General features: G+C 41.2%; 1 protein-coding gene and 1 pseudogene across 3 annotated transcripts in view; both read left to right on the plus strand.

Moving 5' to 3' along the window:
• ACBD6 (acyl-CoA binding domain containing 6) overlaps nt 1–13,939 on the plus strand; it is a 203,655-nt gene extending 189,716 nt beyond the window's left edge. For 2 of the 3 annotated variants that reach the window (XM_086343545.1, XM_086343542.1), the window contains one exon: nt 4,000–4,288. Coding sequence is in view for 2 of the 3 variants with exons in the window: in XM_086343542.1 (XP_086199668.1) it covers nt 4,000–4,154 (155 nt within the window). In the remaining variant the exon portion in view is untranslated. Of the gene's footprint in view, nt 1–3,999; nt 4,289–13,340 lie in introns of those variants that run through there. The other variant, XM_086343543.1, reaches the window with a different exon arrangement.
• On the plus strand, nt 13,647–14,440 carry LOC147356275 (large ribosomal subunit protein eL39-like; annotated as a pseudogene).
• The last annotated feature ends 4,065 nt before the right edge of the window (nt 14,441–18,505 follow it).

Genomic DNA, 18,505 nt, shown 5'->3' on the forward strand with positions numbered 1-18,505 from the left:
TAGTCTGCTGAAAGCATGGTGGAGAGAGAAGGCCAGGTGCGGTAAAGGACAGTCATTGTAAGTAGGTTTGCTAATGGTGCTTTTAAAGAGCTAGTGAAGAGTAAAGTCTGTTTACAGGAAGAAGAAAGCCCAGTAAAGATAATGTAGAGTAATAATAAAATACGTTCGGTGATTCACAACAACAAAAACCAAAGTGGATGAATGTAAATTGTAGTAAAAAATACAGTTGAAAATTTAATAACTGGCATTAACAATCTTTATCTCTAAAGCTTTTTATTTCCCAGACACATGAATGTGTCTATTGGTAAGGACACTGTCTCTTTCAAAAGTATTTCTCTAGCATGGTAAGGGAAACCACCTTAGGTAGGTAACTCTTTGGCCAAGCAAGTCATGTAATATAAACATGTAACAGGGTATTCAGAAAAATTGCTAAAAATCCTGATCCAAAAACATGCATCTTCACAAAGTCACACAGTATGATGAAAATGGAGGTTGTTGTTCAGTCAGTAAGTCATTCCGACTCTTTGCAACCCCATGGACTGCCGGACGCCAGGCTTCCCTGTCCTTCACTATCTCCCAGTCTGTGCAAACTCATGTCCATTGAATCAGTGATGCCATCCAGCCATGTCATCCTCTGTCTCCCCCTTCTCCTCCCACCCTCAATCTTTTCCAGTATCAGGGTCTTTTCCAAATTCCAAAAAATGGAGGTAACAGTGTGTATAGGGTGGATGGGTTGTTGGTTTCTTTTTTCATATTCAAATTTTACCTTCTTGTCTGACCTTATCAATATAGACATCCTCCAACACCACATATTTATCATGTCCCAAACAAATATTATTTCTCCCCCTCAATAATTTTCTGCTTCTGTTTCTCTCCAAAAACTGCTCCTCTTCCTTCTTTTGATTCCTTATTTTAGAGATGTCAGCCACATCTATGTGTTCTCACAGACTAGAAACATAGGTGTCTTCTTGATTCTTCTAATTCTTTTGCCCATTGTTCTTTTGGATTGATTTGTTCAAAGTTTTTTTTTTTTTTTTTAAATATTAAGGACATTAGCTCTTGTCTGTGTTATATAGGTGAATGTTCCCCAGTTTATGGTTTATTTTTGTATATCAAATTTTCATGTGTGTGTGCTATAGCTGTTTTAAATTTTTATGTGTTCAAATTTATCAGTTTTAGGTTTCTATATAATCAAATTTATCAGTAATTTTCTTTATCTATCAAGCATAGAAGTACTCAGACTGTTTCATTCAGTAAGCATTATGATGACAGGTCTTGGGCCTAAGAACTTTTCAAAAGTCTATAAAAATACTTGAAATCTGAAACAAAATATTTTCACTCCAGAAAAAAAAAAAAGCAAAATATAAATAGTTAAATGTTTAACTAAGTATCTACATATATGACATTATATCAACCTCATTATTAAATTTATCATTCACAAATTTTTTGAAGTACATCTGTATTTTGCTGTGTCCTACCTGAATTTCAGTGGCTCTCAAATTCAGTACTTTCTTTATACTCCTGCCAACACTAGCTAATTTCAAGCGCCCTAAAAGACTACCACAGTCTCCTTACACTGTTCTGTCTGCCACAGATATTTAGGTTCTCCAGGTCACTCCAGAATTATCATCCTAACTTAGAGCTGAGATTATGCTACTCCTCTCCTCGTAAGTGCCAAACTTCTCAGTGTGGCTTTCAAGGCTTTGTATAATTTGACTTAAATCCAGACTCTCTGCTTTTGACTCTGTATTGCTTCTCCGGGCCAGCAGACAGTTCCCTCAGCATTCCCCATCCCCTCCTCCTTCCGTTAATGCTGTTTTCTCACTCTGCAATGCCTTTCCTTCTCAGTTTATCTGGAATTTTACTCCATCCTCAAAGCTCAGCATACATACCACCTACTTGTGTGTTTTTCTTGATCCTTCAACTTCCTTCTCCTCTCTTCTACCCACCTCACCTGTCGTGTGTGTGTGTGTGTGTGTGTGTCCCTGTCTGCCACAGCGTTTGTTATATTCATCCTTCTAAATTCCTCAGAGCGGGCTGCTGCTGCTGCTGCTAAGTCGAGTCAGTAGGGTCCGACTCTATGTGACCCCATAGACGGCAGCCCACCAGGCTCCCCTGTCCCTGGGATTCTCCAGGCAAGAACACTGGAGTGGGTTGCCATTTCCTTCTCCAGTGCATGAAAGTGAAAAGTGAAAGTGAAGTTGCTCGGTCGTGTCCGACTCCTAGTGACCCCCATGGACTGCATCGCACCAGGCTCCTCCACCCATGGGATTTTCCAGGCAAGAGTGCTGGAGTGGGGTGCCATTGCCTTCTCCCCCTCAGAGCAGGAGTCTTACCTATATCTTTGCTAGAACTGGTATAGTATATGTTCAATAAAACACTCATTGAATCAAACCCCTTACCCTTCTTGCTCTCCCTTTGTTTTAAAACCTTTTGTTGTTGCCATTGTGTAGTATATCACACTACAGAATTGTATATAAAATAAATATGAAAATTTTAAAATGTAGCTTTAAAAAATTGTATCTACCACATAGTTTAAGAAAGTGAAAAAAAAAGTGAACATTGCTGATGTCTTTGAAACCCCATGTATGCCTATCCAATTACATGGACTTCCCTACAGGGCCCCCAGGTTAACGCTCAAATTTTGTATCACTGTTTTCCCTTATAGTTTCATTACAGATGTGTGTCTCTGAACAATGGTGTTTAGTTTTGTCTGCTTTTAAAATTTTAAGTGGAAACATGCTGTGTGTGTTCTTCTGACTTGCTTTTTTTCCTTCAACCTTAAGACCTGGAGACGAACTCCTATCATGTGAAACTATAGTTCATTAGTTTTCCTTGTTGTGTGGGGATTTCATAGTAAACAGTATTTTATTTTTACACGTTATTCTCAATGGGCATTTGGGTTGTTTACATTTGGAGTCTTTCACAGACAGGGCTACTGTATGTCCATTCTTGCAGGTGTGTCCTGGAGAACATACACAAAGGTTTCTGAAAAGTATATAACCAGGAGTAGAATTGCTGGGTCCAACGGTGGGCATTTGTTTAGTTTTAACGTGTAATGCCAACTGGTTGTCCAAAGTGAGGCACGGTGTGTGCTCCCCACAGTCCGGAGGGGAGCTCCCCCTGCTCCATGCTTGGTATTGTCTCAGTTTTTGGTTTTCAGCTCTCTAGTGGGTATGAAATTTTTTCTTTCCATGATTACTAATGTGGTTGCTCATCTTTTCGTGTTTACTGCCACTTACGTTTGATCCTCTGTGAAATGCCATTTCTGCCGTTAGCCTGGTTGTCTCGGCGCCCTACAGTTTAATGGAGCTCTGTTTCCTCCCTGATCTTCGATGCCAGCACTGTCATAAATCAAGTTTCTCTACATGTGCACAAGAATGGATGGCTGTCTTCTAGCCTTTTGGTCTGGGGGCAGTACTTCATGATAAGTTTTGATATCTATGGGTCCTTTTCCTCTTCACATGCCTTGTGTGGTGGGTGCCTTTTGTTTGTTTTCTTTAGAGGGATGGTCTGATTACTAGGCCGCTGTTTTTGTTTTTGTTTAACTAATTTTAAAGTTCAGTTAGTTACCCACTTACTCCCTCTTCGAAGACAAAAGTTTTTTCTTCGACATTTACAGTGTTTTTAGCCTTTTGACTTCGCTTACAAACATATCATTATTTTGATCAAAGTAAAAGAAATACTTCAACTAGTTTTTGTTCCTTCCCTTCATTCCCATCCTGAAGAATAGAGTCTAAAAGCCTCACAATTCAAAAAAATGTCTTTGTCTGACTGTCGGCTTCTGGGCAAGCACAGGGGTAAATTTGATTTTCCTAACACCAGCAAATCCACTGTTACAGCACTGTTTCGTTCCAAGGCCTGATCACCCCCAGTCTGTCACATTGCTCGTTTTTCACGATTTCTTATTGCTCAGCACTTGCCTTTCCTGCTGAAGTATAGTGGTTTCTCTTTGTCTCACAGTAACGTGGTTTCCATATTTGTTGATTTCCCCATCAGCTGCTGCCTGTGAGTTTTTGGACATTGTGGAGCTGCTGCTCCAGTCCGGGGCCGACCCCACGCTCCGAGACCAGGACGGCTGCCTGCCAGAGGAGGTGACAGGCTGCAAAGCAGTTACTTTGATGTTACAGCAGCACACGACAGGCAAGGCTTAATCAAAAGACTGGAAAACTACGGTCCACAACAGCGCAGGGCTCCAGTGGTGGAAGAAAACTGCAAAAATGACACGTCTTTTGCCGCCCATCTTTGGTATATGTTGGCTAATAAAATCAGTTGTGAGGAACTGGAATTTTGAAGTCTCAGCAGTATATTCTACTTGCATACATTCTGGCGAGTTCCGTTTTGGTGACGAACGTGTACTGTGCATAATACAGTCCAATTCCGCTGAGCGTGCTCTGAAATTTATCACTGTTCTAGAGGCTGGGAGAGGAGGAGATGTGTCGTATTTCACAATATTAAACATGGCTGCTCTTTTAGAAAACACACACACAGAAGGGAAACAGACCCAGCAGTACTACACTGACAATTAGAGAAAGTTCCATGAAACCCCAATATTGGCATGGAGCTCGGACAGGTTCCTGGCATTTGGTACAGCTGGTCTGAATAAGTAGCTAAAGTGTCTATTCTTTTGTTAGACAGAATTGGGAAGCTAAAACAACCAGATTCACTGAATACCTAAGAATCGTGGGCATTTTAGGATGGAAACACAAATTCTGAACAATTCACTGGGTAGGTCAGGATTCCTTAACTCACCTTCACAAAACAAGGAGGAACCTCCCTCAAGCCCTTTTCACTGGCTATAATGTCCCTGTCGCATATGGCAGCAGTCTCTATGACTAGCTCAGGCCTCAACTGTTAGGCCTGTTGGGGTCTAACATGAAATAGCCTTAATGCTCCAGTACTTAGGTGTGATAGAAGTTATTTCTGGACAGCTTCTATTTTTTATTAAAAATATAAACAACTATACCACAGGTTTTATTTAAAGGACAGACAAGTGTACCACTGTTGAAACTGGCTCCCCTTTAAGCCTCAAGAACTCCATCTGGGGAGTTCCTTAACATTTCTTATTATGTAAGGAAAGTATAGATAGTTGTCAGTGGAAGAGAAATAAAGAAACAAGTTGAGATGCAGAGATGACCATTTAAAAGATCATTTTTCTAACATATCACTCCTAAGATAACAAGGAATAAACTTGCTTAGTGGCACCCTCAGCAATGGACAAGAGTTGCATTAGCTCAACCAGCCCCTCCAGAGCAGAAATGAGGCATATTACATAATACTGCTTATTTTGTGATTTTTCTAATGTCTAATTTTCTGAGATGTAAACCAAAACCATTCACCAAGATTATTCATTTTTAAAATGACTGCTTAATTATCTGTGGAAGAGATATGCACATTAGTACATCCTGAAATGTTACTGTAATTCTAGCAGAGCCTTCTCTTTGTTATCTCTTCTTTTCCCACAATCCCAGCTACATGGCAACCTCCTGTTCAGCTAACCTCATGTTCCACATTAATTGAATGTGTTTTAAGAAACATTATTCATTATTTACAGTAAAAGCGACCAAGACATTGCATACAGCTTTTAACTGATAGTACTTTGTGCATTTTTAGGACATTAGCAAATCAAAAAGTGTTCATTCATTTCCGATTTACAGAGTAGTTATCTGAGGAAGAAGCTATCAAGAAACTCCTTTTTTCATCTCTTGTTTGTAATTCAACCTTGATATTTCTTAGACAAGTGTTTAATAAGCTATTTTGCCACATCTAAAACTATATAGTTGTTTTTAAATAAAGAATGTAATTTGGCTTTTATTACTTTGATTTTAAAGGTTTCAGATTTGCACTGAAAGCTATCACTAGAAACAGTCATCAACTTAACATTTTCAAGCACATTCTAAAATCAGTTTCCAAAATCTCTATGCTTTGGTCACCAGTATCTAAATTTTCAAAAACCTTGCTGTCGTATATAACAATCTATGGATCATCTCCCTGTGCCTTATTAAGGGGAAGGTTTCATCCATAAATGTCAAAGAAAACTGGATCTTGATTTGCTTTCATTCCCCTTAAATGACTGAACAATTACTTAGTGCATCACACGTCAGCTTCCACAGGTGGCTCAGGGTTTCCCTGGCGGTTCAGATGGTAAAGAGTCTGCCCGCAATGTGAGAGACCCGAGTTCGATCCCTGGGTTGGGAAGATCCCCTGGAGAAAGAAATGGCAACCCACTCCAGTATTCTTGCCTGGAAAATCCCTTGGACGGAGGAACCTTGTGGGATACAGTCTACGGGGTCGCAAAGAGTCGGACACGACTGAGCGACTAACACACACACACACATCACACATCAGCCAGATCACGAGTTCCATTGCCAGAGCTGCACTGCTTACCTTCAAAGAACACAAATTTACTGGACCAGAAAGCTGTTTAACTTCCTCAGATATGTGGCGAACGACTTTTTCATATAGTTCAGCAGGATAAAACTAGGACATATTTTATTTGAGTGTAAGTTTGGTTTTGTTTTGCAGATTTTTTTTTTTTCCTGGACACAGTAGTGATGTTCAAGCCAATTAGCATTTGAAAATATTCTAGAAAACCGTTTTCTGAAGGTTCATTTCCTCTTTCTTTCTTGGCCATGCCAAGCAGCTTGTGGGATCTTAGTTCCCCTACCAGGAATGGAACCCATGTTCTCAGCAGTGAAAGCATGGAGTCCTAACCACTGAACCGCCAGGGAATTCCCTAAAGGTTCAATTCTAATCATGGTTCAACAAAAACTTAAGAGTAATCAGTCTCTTTTTTTCCTTAATGTTTACTGGGATTGGGATTTCATTTACCTTCATCCTTGGTTCGAGTTCTCTGATTTATTATTTTTAGTGTACATGAGTATTTTTTTAAGTTTTTATCTTATACTGGAGTGTAGCCATTAACAATGTTGTAATAATTTCAGGTGAACAGCAAAGGGACTCAGCCATACATATGCATGTATCCATTTGTCCCCAAATCCCCCTCCCACTTAGTCTGCCACATAACATTAGGCAGAGTTCCCTGTGCTATACAGTAGGTCCTTGTTGGTTATCTATTTTAAATATAGCAGTGTTGTACATGAGTATTTTAAAAATCGAGTCTCCACTGTGTTCCCAAACTGGAAACCAGTTGGCTTGGAGGCCTCATAAAGTAATGGGTAACTAGAGACATTTGTCAGAGTCATGAATAGTTACTTTTTGCTACTTCACCACTAGCATTTTCTAGACTATTTACAGTTTACCATCTACTTTCACCTCGTTCTCAATTCCACACTTATTCTATTGTCTTGTCCCCTGGCCACCTCTGTGGATGTGTGTGTCTAAACACAAAAGCATGCCCAGCCCCATTTTCCTATCTCCTTAATACAGTGAAAAGCGGAACGTGTTGCTTTTTGTTCTTTTCCTTTTCTGAAAATATTGTGATCAGAACAAAGTTAATAACTCTGTATTTAATATTTATTCAACACTGTCATTTACTTTGCCCTCAACCAACTCACATAAGAGGCCCTGAATGCCATTACAGTAGTCTTGATAACACACTAGGGAAAAACAAGGAATGAAGAGAGAATCATGTAAGCAAACATTATAAAAAAGGCAAAAGAAAGCATGTGAATCACTGTTACCTTGAGAACTCTAGCTTGAGTCAACTACACCAGTGTTCTTAACTCTTGCAGAGTTCCGGCTCATTGTTCCCCTAGAACACAGTGTTGTACATGAAACCTTGAGGTCTCCTGAAGCCCATCTCTGAACCCCATGGGGTCTGTGAATCCCATTTAGAACCCCTTCTTTTCTGTCTTCTTGTTACCATACTTATGAGAAATCTTTTGTTGACTTGAACCAATTTTCACAGTTTTAAGTGCTTCTACTGGATGATGTATGGGGTCTTGCTGTGTCTTTTTTTATTATTAAAAAAAAAATGTTCATGATTTCAACAATATATCTAGACTACAGTTTTATCACTGATCACCACAGTTGGAAATTTTTAAAGAAGTCTGGGCCAAAAAGTTGGACCCTAAACTGATTCTGCTGCAGGGTAGAAATGAGCCCATGTGTTCAATTCTGTGTGACTAATGATGGCTTTTTATATGCATTAGCTCTTTTGACTTTTCAGAATGCTTTCATGGGCATTATCTAATCTATCATCCCTCCACAGTACTGTAGAGTAGGTAGTGCAGGGGCTCTTAAGGCCACTTAAAGGAGGATGAATCTGAGATATTAACAGGTTACTTAAATTGCCCAAGATCACAGAGCAGTAGCAGAGCCATAGTTGAGACCAAATCTGCTGAATCTCAGCCCTTTATTGGTCCACAAAATTCATGTGAAGTTTTAAAGCTCCTCCTGCATTCAATCCACAAACATTTCTTGAGAGCCTTCTAAATGACAGGCGTTGTTCTAGGCCACTGTCATTCCCTTTTCCCATTATCATGGATATTGAAAAGTACTTATATGATGTTATCTCAAAATACTGGCATTGGCAGGCGGGTTCTTTACCACTGCACCACCTGGGGCCACACAGGAGATTTTGGAAGCTATCTTATTTTAGAGCTTCCCGATGGCTTAAGCAGTAGAGAATCCACCTGCAATGTAGGCGATGCAGGTTCAGTCCCTGATTGGGAAGATCCCCTGGAGGAGGAAACAGCGACCCACTCCAGTATCCTTACCTGGAAAACTCCATGGACAGAGGAGCCTGGCAGGCTGCAGTCCATGCGGTTGCAGAGAGTTGGACATGACTGAGCACACGCATTCAAAGATATTGCATGGACTATCTTGAAAAGTCTCATAGAAATTCACAAGTTAATAATCAAAAACTAAATCATTTAAACCTACTATAACTATGTTTGTAATAAAGAGACAAGAAGTCAGCCAACTGGACACATACTGTTATCTCTGATGCTTGTTAGGTAGAAGGGTAGCAACCAAAGTATTGTATCTAGAATCTTTTCTATCTTTTTTTTAACGTTTCAGCATTTTCTTGATGAAAGGTTGTCATAACCCATTGAACATTTCTATTAAATAGGTATTTCTTAGCTTTCTGCCAGGTTTAACTACTTGGCTATGGGTTATTGTTCCATGTACAATATAGCATCTTTGAGGATTAATGAACAAGGTGTGTTACTGGAGCAGAGCTGAGCCTGGGTTGCAGAAGGGTTAGTGCCCAGGCTAACATATGCTTCAGCTGAACATGAGACTTTCACATGTTTTTTTAGCATTTAATGGCTGAAACATGAAGGCTTTCATCAAACTTCAGGTCCCTAAATGATCACCTTCATAAGTAGATGTTTATCACAAAAAGGTGTGTAACCCATAAGTAATGAAAATGTCGAGTTCAAATATATTATTGAGTGAATTTTAAATCCTAATCCTTAAGGCATTTGGAGTCAAATGTTTTAATAGTAGCCATAATATTATAATTGATGAATTTTAAGATGCACATTTTTTCACATTTTAATGTATCCAAAATTGTATATCTTTTATAAACAATGTCATAGTTGAATTGGCAGCATTTTTTCTTAGTAACACATAAACTGCTGTGTCTTAAAGTCAATACATTTTAACATTAATGATGTAACAGTAATTACACCTTACCTTGTATAGGACTTTATACATAAGCATCTTAAATGAAACTCAGAATTATAAAAGTAGAAATAATTGGTATTTTCTCTATTTTACAAATGAGGAAATTGAACTCAGAGTTGTTAGGGAAATTGTCCGAGGTTATACAAGTATAAACAGTGGAAATGCCCAGCTTTACATAGGCTTTATTATATATCAAGCACTTCAATATACACAATCATATCTTTCCAGAATCAGGGTGGTTATTCAAACCTGTGATACCAAGTCCCAAGTTTTCCCTGTACCACCTTATCAGGATAAGCTAAAGCAACACCAAAAGTAACCACAGAGGTTGAGGATTTAAAATCTTCTTCGTGGATTTTATATACACATGTTGGACTTTCTCCTTGTAGCGTAAAAAGACTTCAGTGCAGTCTTTTGTAATCATGTGATTTGAAAAATTATTATGATCGTTACTGAAGCTTTACCTTGAGCATCTTTAATTATTTCAGAAACTATTCACAGATCCTTCATCAGAGGGATTTAGGTCAAAGTGCAGTAATTATTAGAATGAAGGGGAAAAAAGCTTCCTTGTTATACTTATCATCTAACATTTATTATGCACCAAGTATGATCAATTTTTCAAATACACATTAATTGGCATTACACTAAAGGATTGAACAGGAAAGGCTATTTAATCTCATCTTTATTCACTTACCCTTGAAATATTCTTGTCATGCTCCTACCTGAAAAGCAGAACTTAATGGCTTAATTCTTGTATGGATCATCATAGTTATTGGGAGTTCATGGCTTTTTATTTATTACTATTTTTACTTTTATATATAAATCATTCAAATTTTTCCGTGTTTTGTTATATCACTTCTCCTTTGCACATTTATAAAATAAATGTCATTATTGTATATTTTTACTTTCTCTTGGAAATTCATGAATTGGAGTCATTTCTGAGGGCAGTATGCCTTTCCAACAGAAAGCTTCCTAGCCCTAAAAACCAGATTAAGATGGTCACAAAGTACAAACTAGTTTACACTCAGAACAGATTCCTTCTCACTTTCTTCCTACATATCTTAGAAGGAATGAACATGAGTCCTTCCTAGAACACCGAAGTTACAAACAGAAAGTGAACATCCAGGAGCTGGCCCCCATAACATGCTCTGCCTCATGGTAGAACTCTAAGCACTCAGGGTGGGTTATTCTTGAAAAAAAGTGAAAGTGTTAAGTCACTCAGTTGTGTCCAACTCTGTGATTCCATGGACTATAGCCCACCAGGCTCCTCTGTCCATGGAATTCTCCAGGCAAGAATACTGGAGTGGGTTGCCATTTCCTTCTGCAGGGGATCTTCCTGAGCCAGGGATTGAACCCAGGTCTCCCGCATTGCAGGCAGACTCTTTACCAACTGAACCACCAGGGAGGCAGAAAAAGACCATCTGAACCTAAGTTTACTAGATGCAGTGGCCGAACCTCAGAGACTGTGAGGGCATTAAGGAGTAGAGAGGTGCCTTTCCACGGCCGCCCTAGGCAGCAGCAGCAGCAAATTCATCATCCACACTGCAGCCAGGATTTATTTTTCCTCTCACTTGTGTAGCAACCCCGGTTTCCATTTTAATATTTAGAAGGTAAGTTCAGTTGATGGACACTTTGTGTAATAAAAAGCTCTTTTAAAGTACGTGCACACGTACACACTCAGGATAAAAAGTGGCACCGCCAGTGGCTGTGGCTTTCATGGAGTACATTTGCAGAGCCCAAAGCTTACTCCTGGATATGTTTACAGCACTTTAGCTCTGTTTGTGAGTTTGGACACCTTCCAAAAAAAGAAGAGAAAGACATATATTATTGTTTATAATCTGCTTTATTCCAGCAAACCTTGACTGAACAGACTTGTGGATTGCTGTTTAAATCCCTCAGTGCCTTTAACTACCGATAAAGAAAGTGGTTAATGCGCATTCTAAACGAAGCTTGGCATCCACTCCAGGAAATCACTTTAATTGAGAAGCATTAAATGTTAAAATGATTCTGAAAAAATAATAAAGCCAGCACACATATTGAGTATAAAAGTCCTGGCCCATCCGCCATATAGGTTCTTGGTTATCATATTCCTGTAGACTGGGGGAGCTGTAAGCGTGACAGGTGTCAAAAAGAGTGACGTTCAATTCCCTAGGTTACAGGCAGCCCCCCTCAGCTGGCCAGGGAGCAGGCAACCTTCACTGTCTCTATTTAGAGATGAGGAGAAAGCTGTCAACTTTATAAATGTTTGTCCCAGGTGACTAAAATATGAGATTTAACCCCAAAGTCCTTGCCTGAGCTCTCCACTGCTGTACTGAAGCCATCTGTTGAAACCTATTTACCATTTTAATGGCCTTTAAAAAAAAAACCTGCTTATTTCCAACTCCAAGTGTGTGCCAAGACCATTTTGGGGGGTTTATATTTTATCTTTCAGGAAGCAATTTTTCCTTTCCAAAACCCCCAAGCCCCTCTCAACCAAGAGGAGATTCTGGTCCAGGGTTGGCATGCAAGTGAGAGAAACATAAATCTTAAAAAAAAAAAAAAAAACAAAAAGAAAAAACTCTCAAAGAATACACACACACACACACACACACACACACACACATTAACTGAGTCACTTTGCTATACAGCAGAGATTGGCCCAACATTGTAAATCAACTATACTTCAGTTAAATAAATAGATAGATGATGATAGACAGACAGATGATAAACTCTCCCCCAGCTCTAGAGAAAGCCTAACCTGTATCAGCCTTGAAAGTTCTGGCCATTTCAGTGATCTCCTAAACAACTTGAAGGATGAATACGTCACATGGAAACCTTTTCCTCCTTCTGTGGGAAGGGAAGACATGCATTCTGTCAGGGACATCTGTGACTTGTTAGTTTAATTACAAAATAACCTACTACTTAATAACATACCTAAGTTCAGTTTTTGTGTTTTAACGGGGGAGACGGCCAAAGGAAGAATCACCAAAGGAAAGAATTCTAAAGGAAAATCCTGACGTCACATTAGACAGAAGTGAGAAAAGAAAACGAAGGAAAAAATGACAAAGGGAAAAATGTTCCGTGGAGAAGCCACGCCCACTTTCTCTGACAGAATGCTGAGGGCAGCAGCTGATCACTCAGAAGACCTTAATAGTTTGGATGGGTTGCTTTTATTACTTCTTTTAGAATTATAGTAATAAAAGTTCCCTCTTCCTAGTGATTTGGCCCCATTTTATACCCTCCCTCCTAACTCACAGTGTCTCCCCAGCAGCAGAGACTGAGCTGACAGTGCTTATTTCCCTGAGACAGTCATGACCCACACAAGCATCCAGACCCAGCTCCATGGCTCCCCGCTCACTGCACAGGCTGCAGAGGAGGAGATTCATCAGGAGTTCCAAATGATGAAACTGAAATAGCCTTCTAGGAGACTTGGCACAGGGCAGCAACAATTTTCCACTTAGACTGTACAGGCCAATTTTTAAACTAGGTCTCAAATACCAAATCTAGGAAGAGACATTCAGTTACGTTGAGGATCACCTACCTTTCTTGTGATTTTACTTCTGGTTTGGCAACTGGTTAGAATTTACAACATACTGACTTGCCTTTGATGGCTTATTAGCCTTTTCTGATTTTTGCTGAATAGCTCGGAAAGAGGTGGAAAACACTGACTGCTAAGTCTTTGATCTCCTGAGTTTGTGTCTTATTTCATTCTTTCTAGCCAGTGATTTCTTTTCTTTATAATTCTTTCCTTTATTCTTCTTTAGACAACTGTCCTTTTGGAAAGGCCACTGTCAGAAGAGAATCATGCTGCCCAGGAGCTGGTGTGTAGGGACCAAACCAAAGGAAAAAAAAAGGAAAAAAAAGTCGGTGCTACCACTGTCTATGGAGGCTGAGAATACAAAATATTCCAGGATAACTAGTAGCTAAACAGGTGATGAATAAGCTATCTCTGCCCATTCTTCTTAGCCAGACTCCATCTGTACTGTCTAACAAAACTTGCTGCAATGATAGAAACATATCCAAATACAGTAACTACTAGACACTTAAAATAGCTATTGAGCACTTAAAATATGGCTGGTGTGAGGCACTAAACTTTTTATTTAATCGATTTAAACTGAAATAGCCACAAGTGGCCAATAGTTACCATATAGTTCAGTGCACCTCTGTTTGGATCTTCTTGTCAAACAAACAAATCTAATCGCTAATACAAAAAGCACTAGTTTTTCCTAGATGGAACCCTGGCTCTAAAGAAATGTCATGACTTTAATCTTTTTTATTAAGCAATCTCTGTTGCTCTTTCCACTCTAGCAAAACTTCAGGTCCTGCACATTAATAAAGTCTCCTGCAGATTAAAAAAAAAAAAGAATGGAGATTTTCCTGGAAAAGCTTGTCCAGGCGCCCTGAAGAGGTGTTTCTATCGCTCTGTTCACCTCTCACCCAAATACACTCATTTGCACATCTTTAGGGAGAAAACATATACATGTCAAGGACTTTAAAAACACGAGAGGACAGCTCTTTTCTCTTCTCTGCCATCACTGCGTGCAGCTGAATTTGCTCCTCTCGTCTTCTCACAAGACTTTCAGGATCATGTGATTCCTGGCCAAGAAACAATAGCAGAATCATCCCATTTCCCCAACAGATTCGAATGAAAACTGGTAATAAAATTGGGTATAACTCCAGAAGAAGACACTGGAGAAGAACCAAGCTGGGTCTAGAAGGGCCTCACATATGAAGTGGAATGCATTCATGCTATGTCAAGGTCACCCACATCCTCAACCAAGCAAATCACAGTAGTGAGAACATGACTGCTGTCTGAGCAGCTCATGCAAGAGACAAGCTTGACTCCTAATGTTTCCTGTTTCCTCACTAGTGTCCTGTGTGGCTCAGTATTAAACATGTGAAACCTTTTTAAAAAAATGCAACAGGACAAATGGTAACTAAATATGGAATCAAATAGTTTTCTCTGCCCATTCCTTAAGCCTTGAAACAGAGGACTGGGCCCCAGAAAACTGAAAAAAGAAAAATTATTAGAAAAATCAGAGAACTTCCTCTACCCAACCCTTTATTGCATAGCACAGGTATTTGCAGTTGTAAGTAGCTCCACATTCAGAGGTGTACCTTGGGTTTCCTTCTGGCGATGAAAGGGATCTATGTCAGCACAGCTTTGTATTCTATTACATCAAGAGAAAAACATTCCAGAAAGCCAAATGAAAAGCAAGACACACTGGCTTCTAAAGAATTTCCATATTTATTTGACATAGTTTTACCATACACATCTCATCATGCCAACACACAGGAGGCACATACAAACAAACGCACCAGCTTCTGTGTTCCAGTCACATGGCCATAAATAAGGATGGGTGGGTCCTTTTTTTTTTCCTTTTTCTTTTTTTCCCAGGAAATGAGACTCCATTTCTTTTTAACTATACAAAATTTACACTGCGAAGGGTGAGGGCGACAATCCAGAGCTTAGGGGATCTGGGGCTTTGAGGTCTGAATGCAAGTTCAGAGCAGCGTCTGAGATGCTGCAGCCCTGAACCTGCGTGTTTGGCTAAACACAGTCCTCAAGCGGGGAACGTACAAATGGTTCTTGTCTCTAGGTGGGCGGCGGGTGAGCGTGGGGGGTCCGGCTCTGTCCACCTGTGCTCTGCCTCCCGAAGCAAAGGGATGCTTGGCGCACCTCCCAGACCTGCAGCTGACTCCTCACCAGAGCTCGCAGCTGAAACTGTGCTTTCCGTGTGGTCCTACCAAGCAGTGGGGATGGGGTGACTTTGCTGCACTCTCTCTTTTTGGCTCCAGTCACCGTGTTAGAGCAGTTGGAGCAACGACTGCAAAAAGGGCCCATCGACCAATCCAAGAAAGAGAGAGGCAGTGATGTGCTTTTTATTTAGCTTTCAGCATGCCCAGCGCCCTTCAGCAGCAGGCAATAAAACAAAACTCATTTCCGCTTAATTGAATTTTTCTTCATCTCACGGTTTCCAATTTTTAAAGTGCAATGTTTAAAAATGAGCCTCCTCGGTCCTTCCAGACCCTGCTGGCTGAGGAGGTACGGTCATTATTTCCATGGTTATAACCAAGTGGTCAGAGGGAGGGGGCGAGCGGGGGTGCGGGTGGCGGACGGTGGCCTGTCACACAGCACACAGCTGTTGCTAAGCTGAAGCCTTCAACCCCTCTGGCCAGGAGGCAGTTGTATCAGAATAACCAGCTCGAGCTTCAGAGACGCTAACGTCTTTTGTTTGTCAGATTTCTTATACTTCTTGCAAAGAGAACTTCACTACAAAGATCTAACAGCCCCCAGGGATCTTTATCAGAGTTTATATTTTACATTGGCCAAAAAAAAAAAAAGACACCTTATTGAACAACACTGCCAAATGCTTTTCTTCTGTCTTAATTTTGTCCTCTTTCCCTGGTGTTTCATGGTATTAGTGTACATGAACAATGTTATCAATCTGGTAGTTGATTTTCATTTTATAACTGTCAGATGAGGCAAAAAAGAAAAAGCACAAGGTCAGAAAGGAGTTGGCTTCAGGGGGCACTGCCAGTTCCTGAAGGACTGGGGTCCAGGCTTCCCCACAGTGTGGTTTACCCAATGGCCGGTTTAGCCCTTGCATTTGGGATTTCCTCCCTGGTCTGACCCCTTTTCAGCAAATACAGATTCTTCCATAGCCTTGCAGATTCCATTTTTGCTTTTATCAGTTACCACTGGAAATTTGGGTGTTTTTTTCCCCCCATTTTATTAATTTGCTCCTGGATTCAGAAGCCTCCTACCCTCAGGTCTATCAGCCAGGCACCACAGATAACAGTTGTTAGTTGATTGCTCTCCTAAAGCCAAAGACAGGTCCAAGTAGTGTAAGTGCCTCCAGAAGGTGTCAGCTCATTTTTAAAATTCATCTGTGTCATTTCGCAAGGGGGAGAAAAGCTCCCATGTAGCATACCTCCATAACAGACTACTGAGCAATAGAGGAGTGCCTGGACCATAATCTCAGGACAGTTTCATTCTTCTCCATCCCTGAGCCTCAGAAGAGCCAAGGAACTGTCCTGGCCTATGGGCTTATGGGTGGCGCTGGCCCCACAATGCTAACCCCATTTGCACAGAGATCCACGAAAAATCTGAGACCGATTGTGACTGTGTTTCTGACGGCAGCACCAGTGACTGCTGCTTTCTGGCGAGGTGGCCCTGGGAACTTACACTCAGCTCCCCTGACTTTCTGATCAGGGCTTGCTCAAGAGCCCTCCCGGCTGGTCGACCCCACCAAACCAAAGGAGCTCCTCCCAACACAGTGTCACCTGAGCTCCTCACTGGAGTGCATGAATGAGGGAGGCCTTCCATTCTCCTATGAATGAATAGAGAGTAAGCCTGATGAGCCCACCTACAGAAACAAAGACTGGTCAGTTTCATCTAGTCTCCAAAAGCAGGGCTACACAGAGGGGGATGCAAATCCAACCCCCCGCCCCATCTTAAAAGAGCCTGCTCTCCCAGTACTGCACTCAGGGAAAATACAAAGGGTCTCTGAGATCCCATGAGATACCACTCCAAGTAATCAGGCTATGACAGTGGTCTGAGTGGGGCAGTTTTTAACTGGTTTTAATCCAGCAGTCTTTCTCCTGTGTTTTGTAAGCAGCCTGCTAAGAACAGTGTGCCTAAGAATCTGTCCTCTAAAAAGACAGTTGCATTTTCCTTTCCTTCACATTTTTAACCTTGCATTTGTGTCTCCATCCCCACCCCGAATATTCATATTACTGGGGAATTCCCAATAGCACATAGAATTGGCCAGGCTTAACACACTGTCATCCTGACACCTGGAATCACGGGCAGAGAGTCTACATTTGCAGACTCCCCAAGCAAAAAATCATGACAATCAAGCATATCAAAAAATAAGGGTACACTACAAAATTGATCAGAGAAAAGATGGCCTGAAGGCTGATCCAGGAATTTACTATCTATTTTAAAGAAGCTTCACTGACCTTAGTTTAGTCCTGGCAAGGAGTTTACGAAAGATGCAGCATCCAGAAAGGAAGTGCTGATTTCTTCCTTTAGTCTGCCTGTGTGTGAAGTCGCTCAGTCGTGTCCGACTCTTCGTGACCCCGTGGACTGTAGCCCGCCAGGCTCCTCTGTCCATGGGATTCTCCAGGCAAGAATACTGGAGTGGGTTGCCATTTCCTTCCCCATAGGTAGTCTGCCTACCGTATACCTAAACTTTTGTGGTCCTCAAATCCATTCCTGGAAGGAAGTTTCCTCAGGTGCTCTGACGCCATCACTTGCTGTGAAAGAAAGGCAATGCCTTCTTACCCTTTCCCACTCTGCTGATCTTGTTCAAGAGAATGGGAGGCCAGCAGAAGCAAACCACCGTCTTCCAAGGGGACTGGAATCAATTCTACCTGGCTAAGTTCCATATGCACATGGAGAGCTTCTGGATGGACAGATGTGTGATGTAAGGTGGGCCTTGCAGCACCATCACAACGGCATTTCCTGTGGAAGCGCAGTCTGTTGCAGAGACAGCAGCTCATAAAGCAGGGGTAGGCCCTGCCCTTGTCCCAGGCTTGGTGATCTGCTATTGCAAACCTGCAAGCTGAGAGTCTCTGCACTGCCAGTGGCCAGAGAGAGCTGCCTTTTTGAGCACAGGACTGGAGCACCACAGGGCATGGCATGAGCCCAGCCAACAACCCAGAGGGATGTAGCCCAAAGACCATTTGGAACCCTGTGGACAACTTAAGGGCCGCTCCCTAAATGATTCCTCCCAACCGAGATGGGCCAAGAAGTATGGCCAGTACTTGGAAGAGGCCAAGACTGTCCTCCTACTGAGTCAGCTAGTGTGGCAGAGAAAGCGCTCATTTTTAAAGGGCCAAGGATGGTTGGCTGCAGGTGGGCAGTGGGCTTACAATCTCATCTAAACCAACTCCCTCCAAACAGATCCAATATCATTTCACC

Source organism: Bos grunniens, chromosome 16 (genome assembly GCF_055505025.1).
Source record: "Bos grunniens cultivar Pamir isolate PY7600 chromosome 16, Bosgru_T2T1.0, whole genome shotgun sequence".
Classification (NCBI taxonomy): domain Eukaryota; kingdom Metazoa; phylum Chordata; class Mammalia; order Artiodactyla; family Bovidae; genus Bos; species Bos grunniens.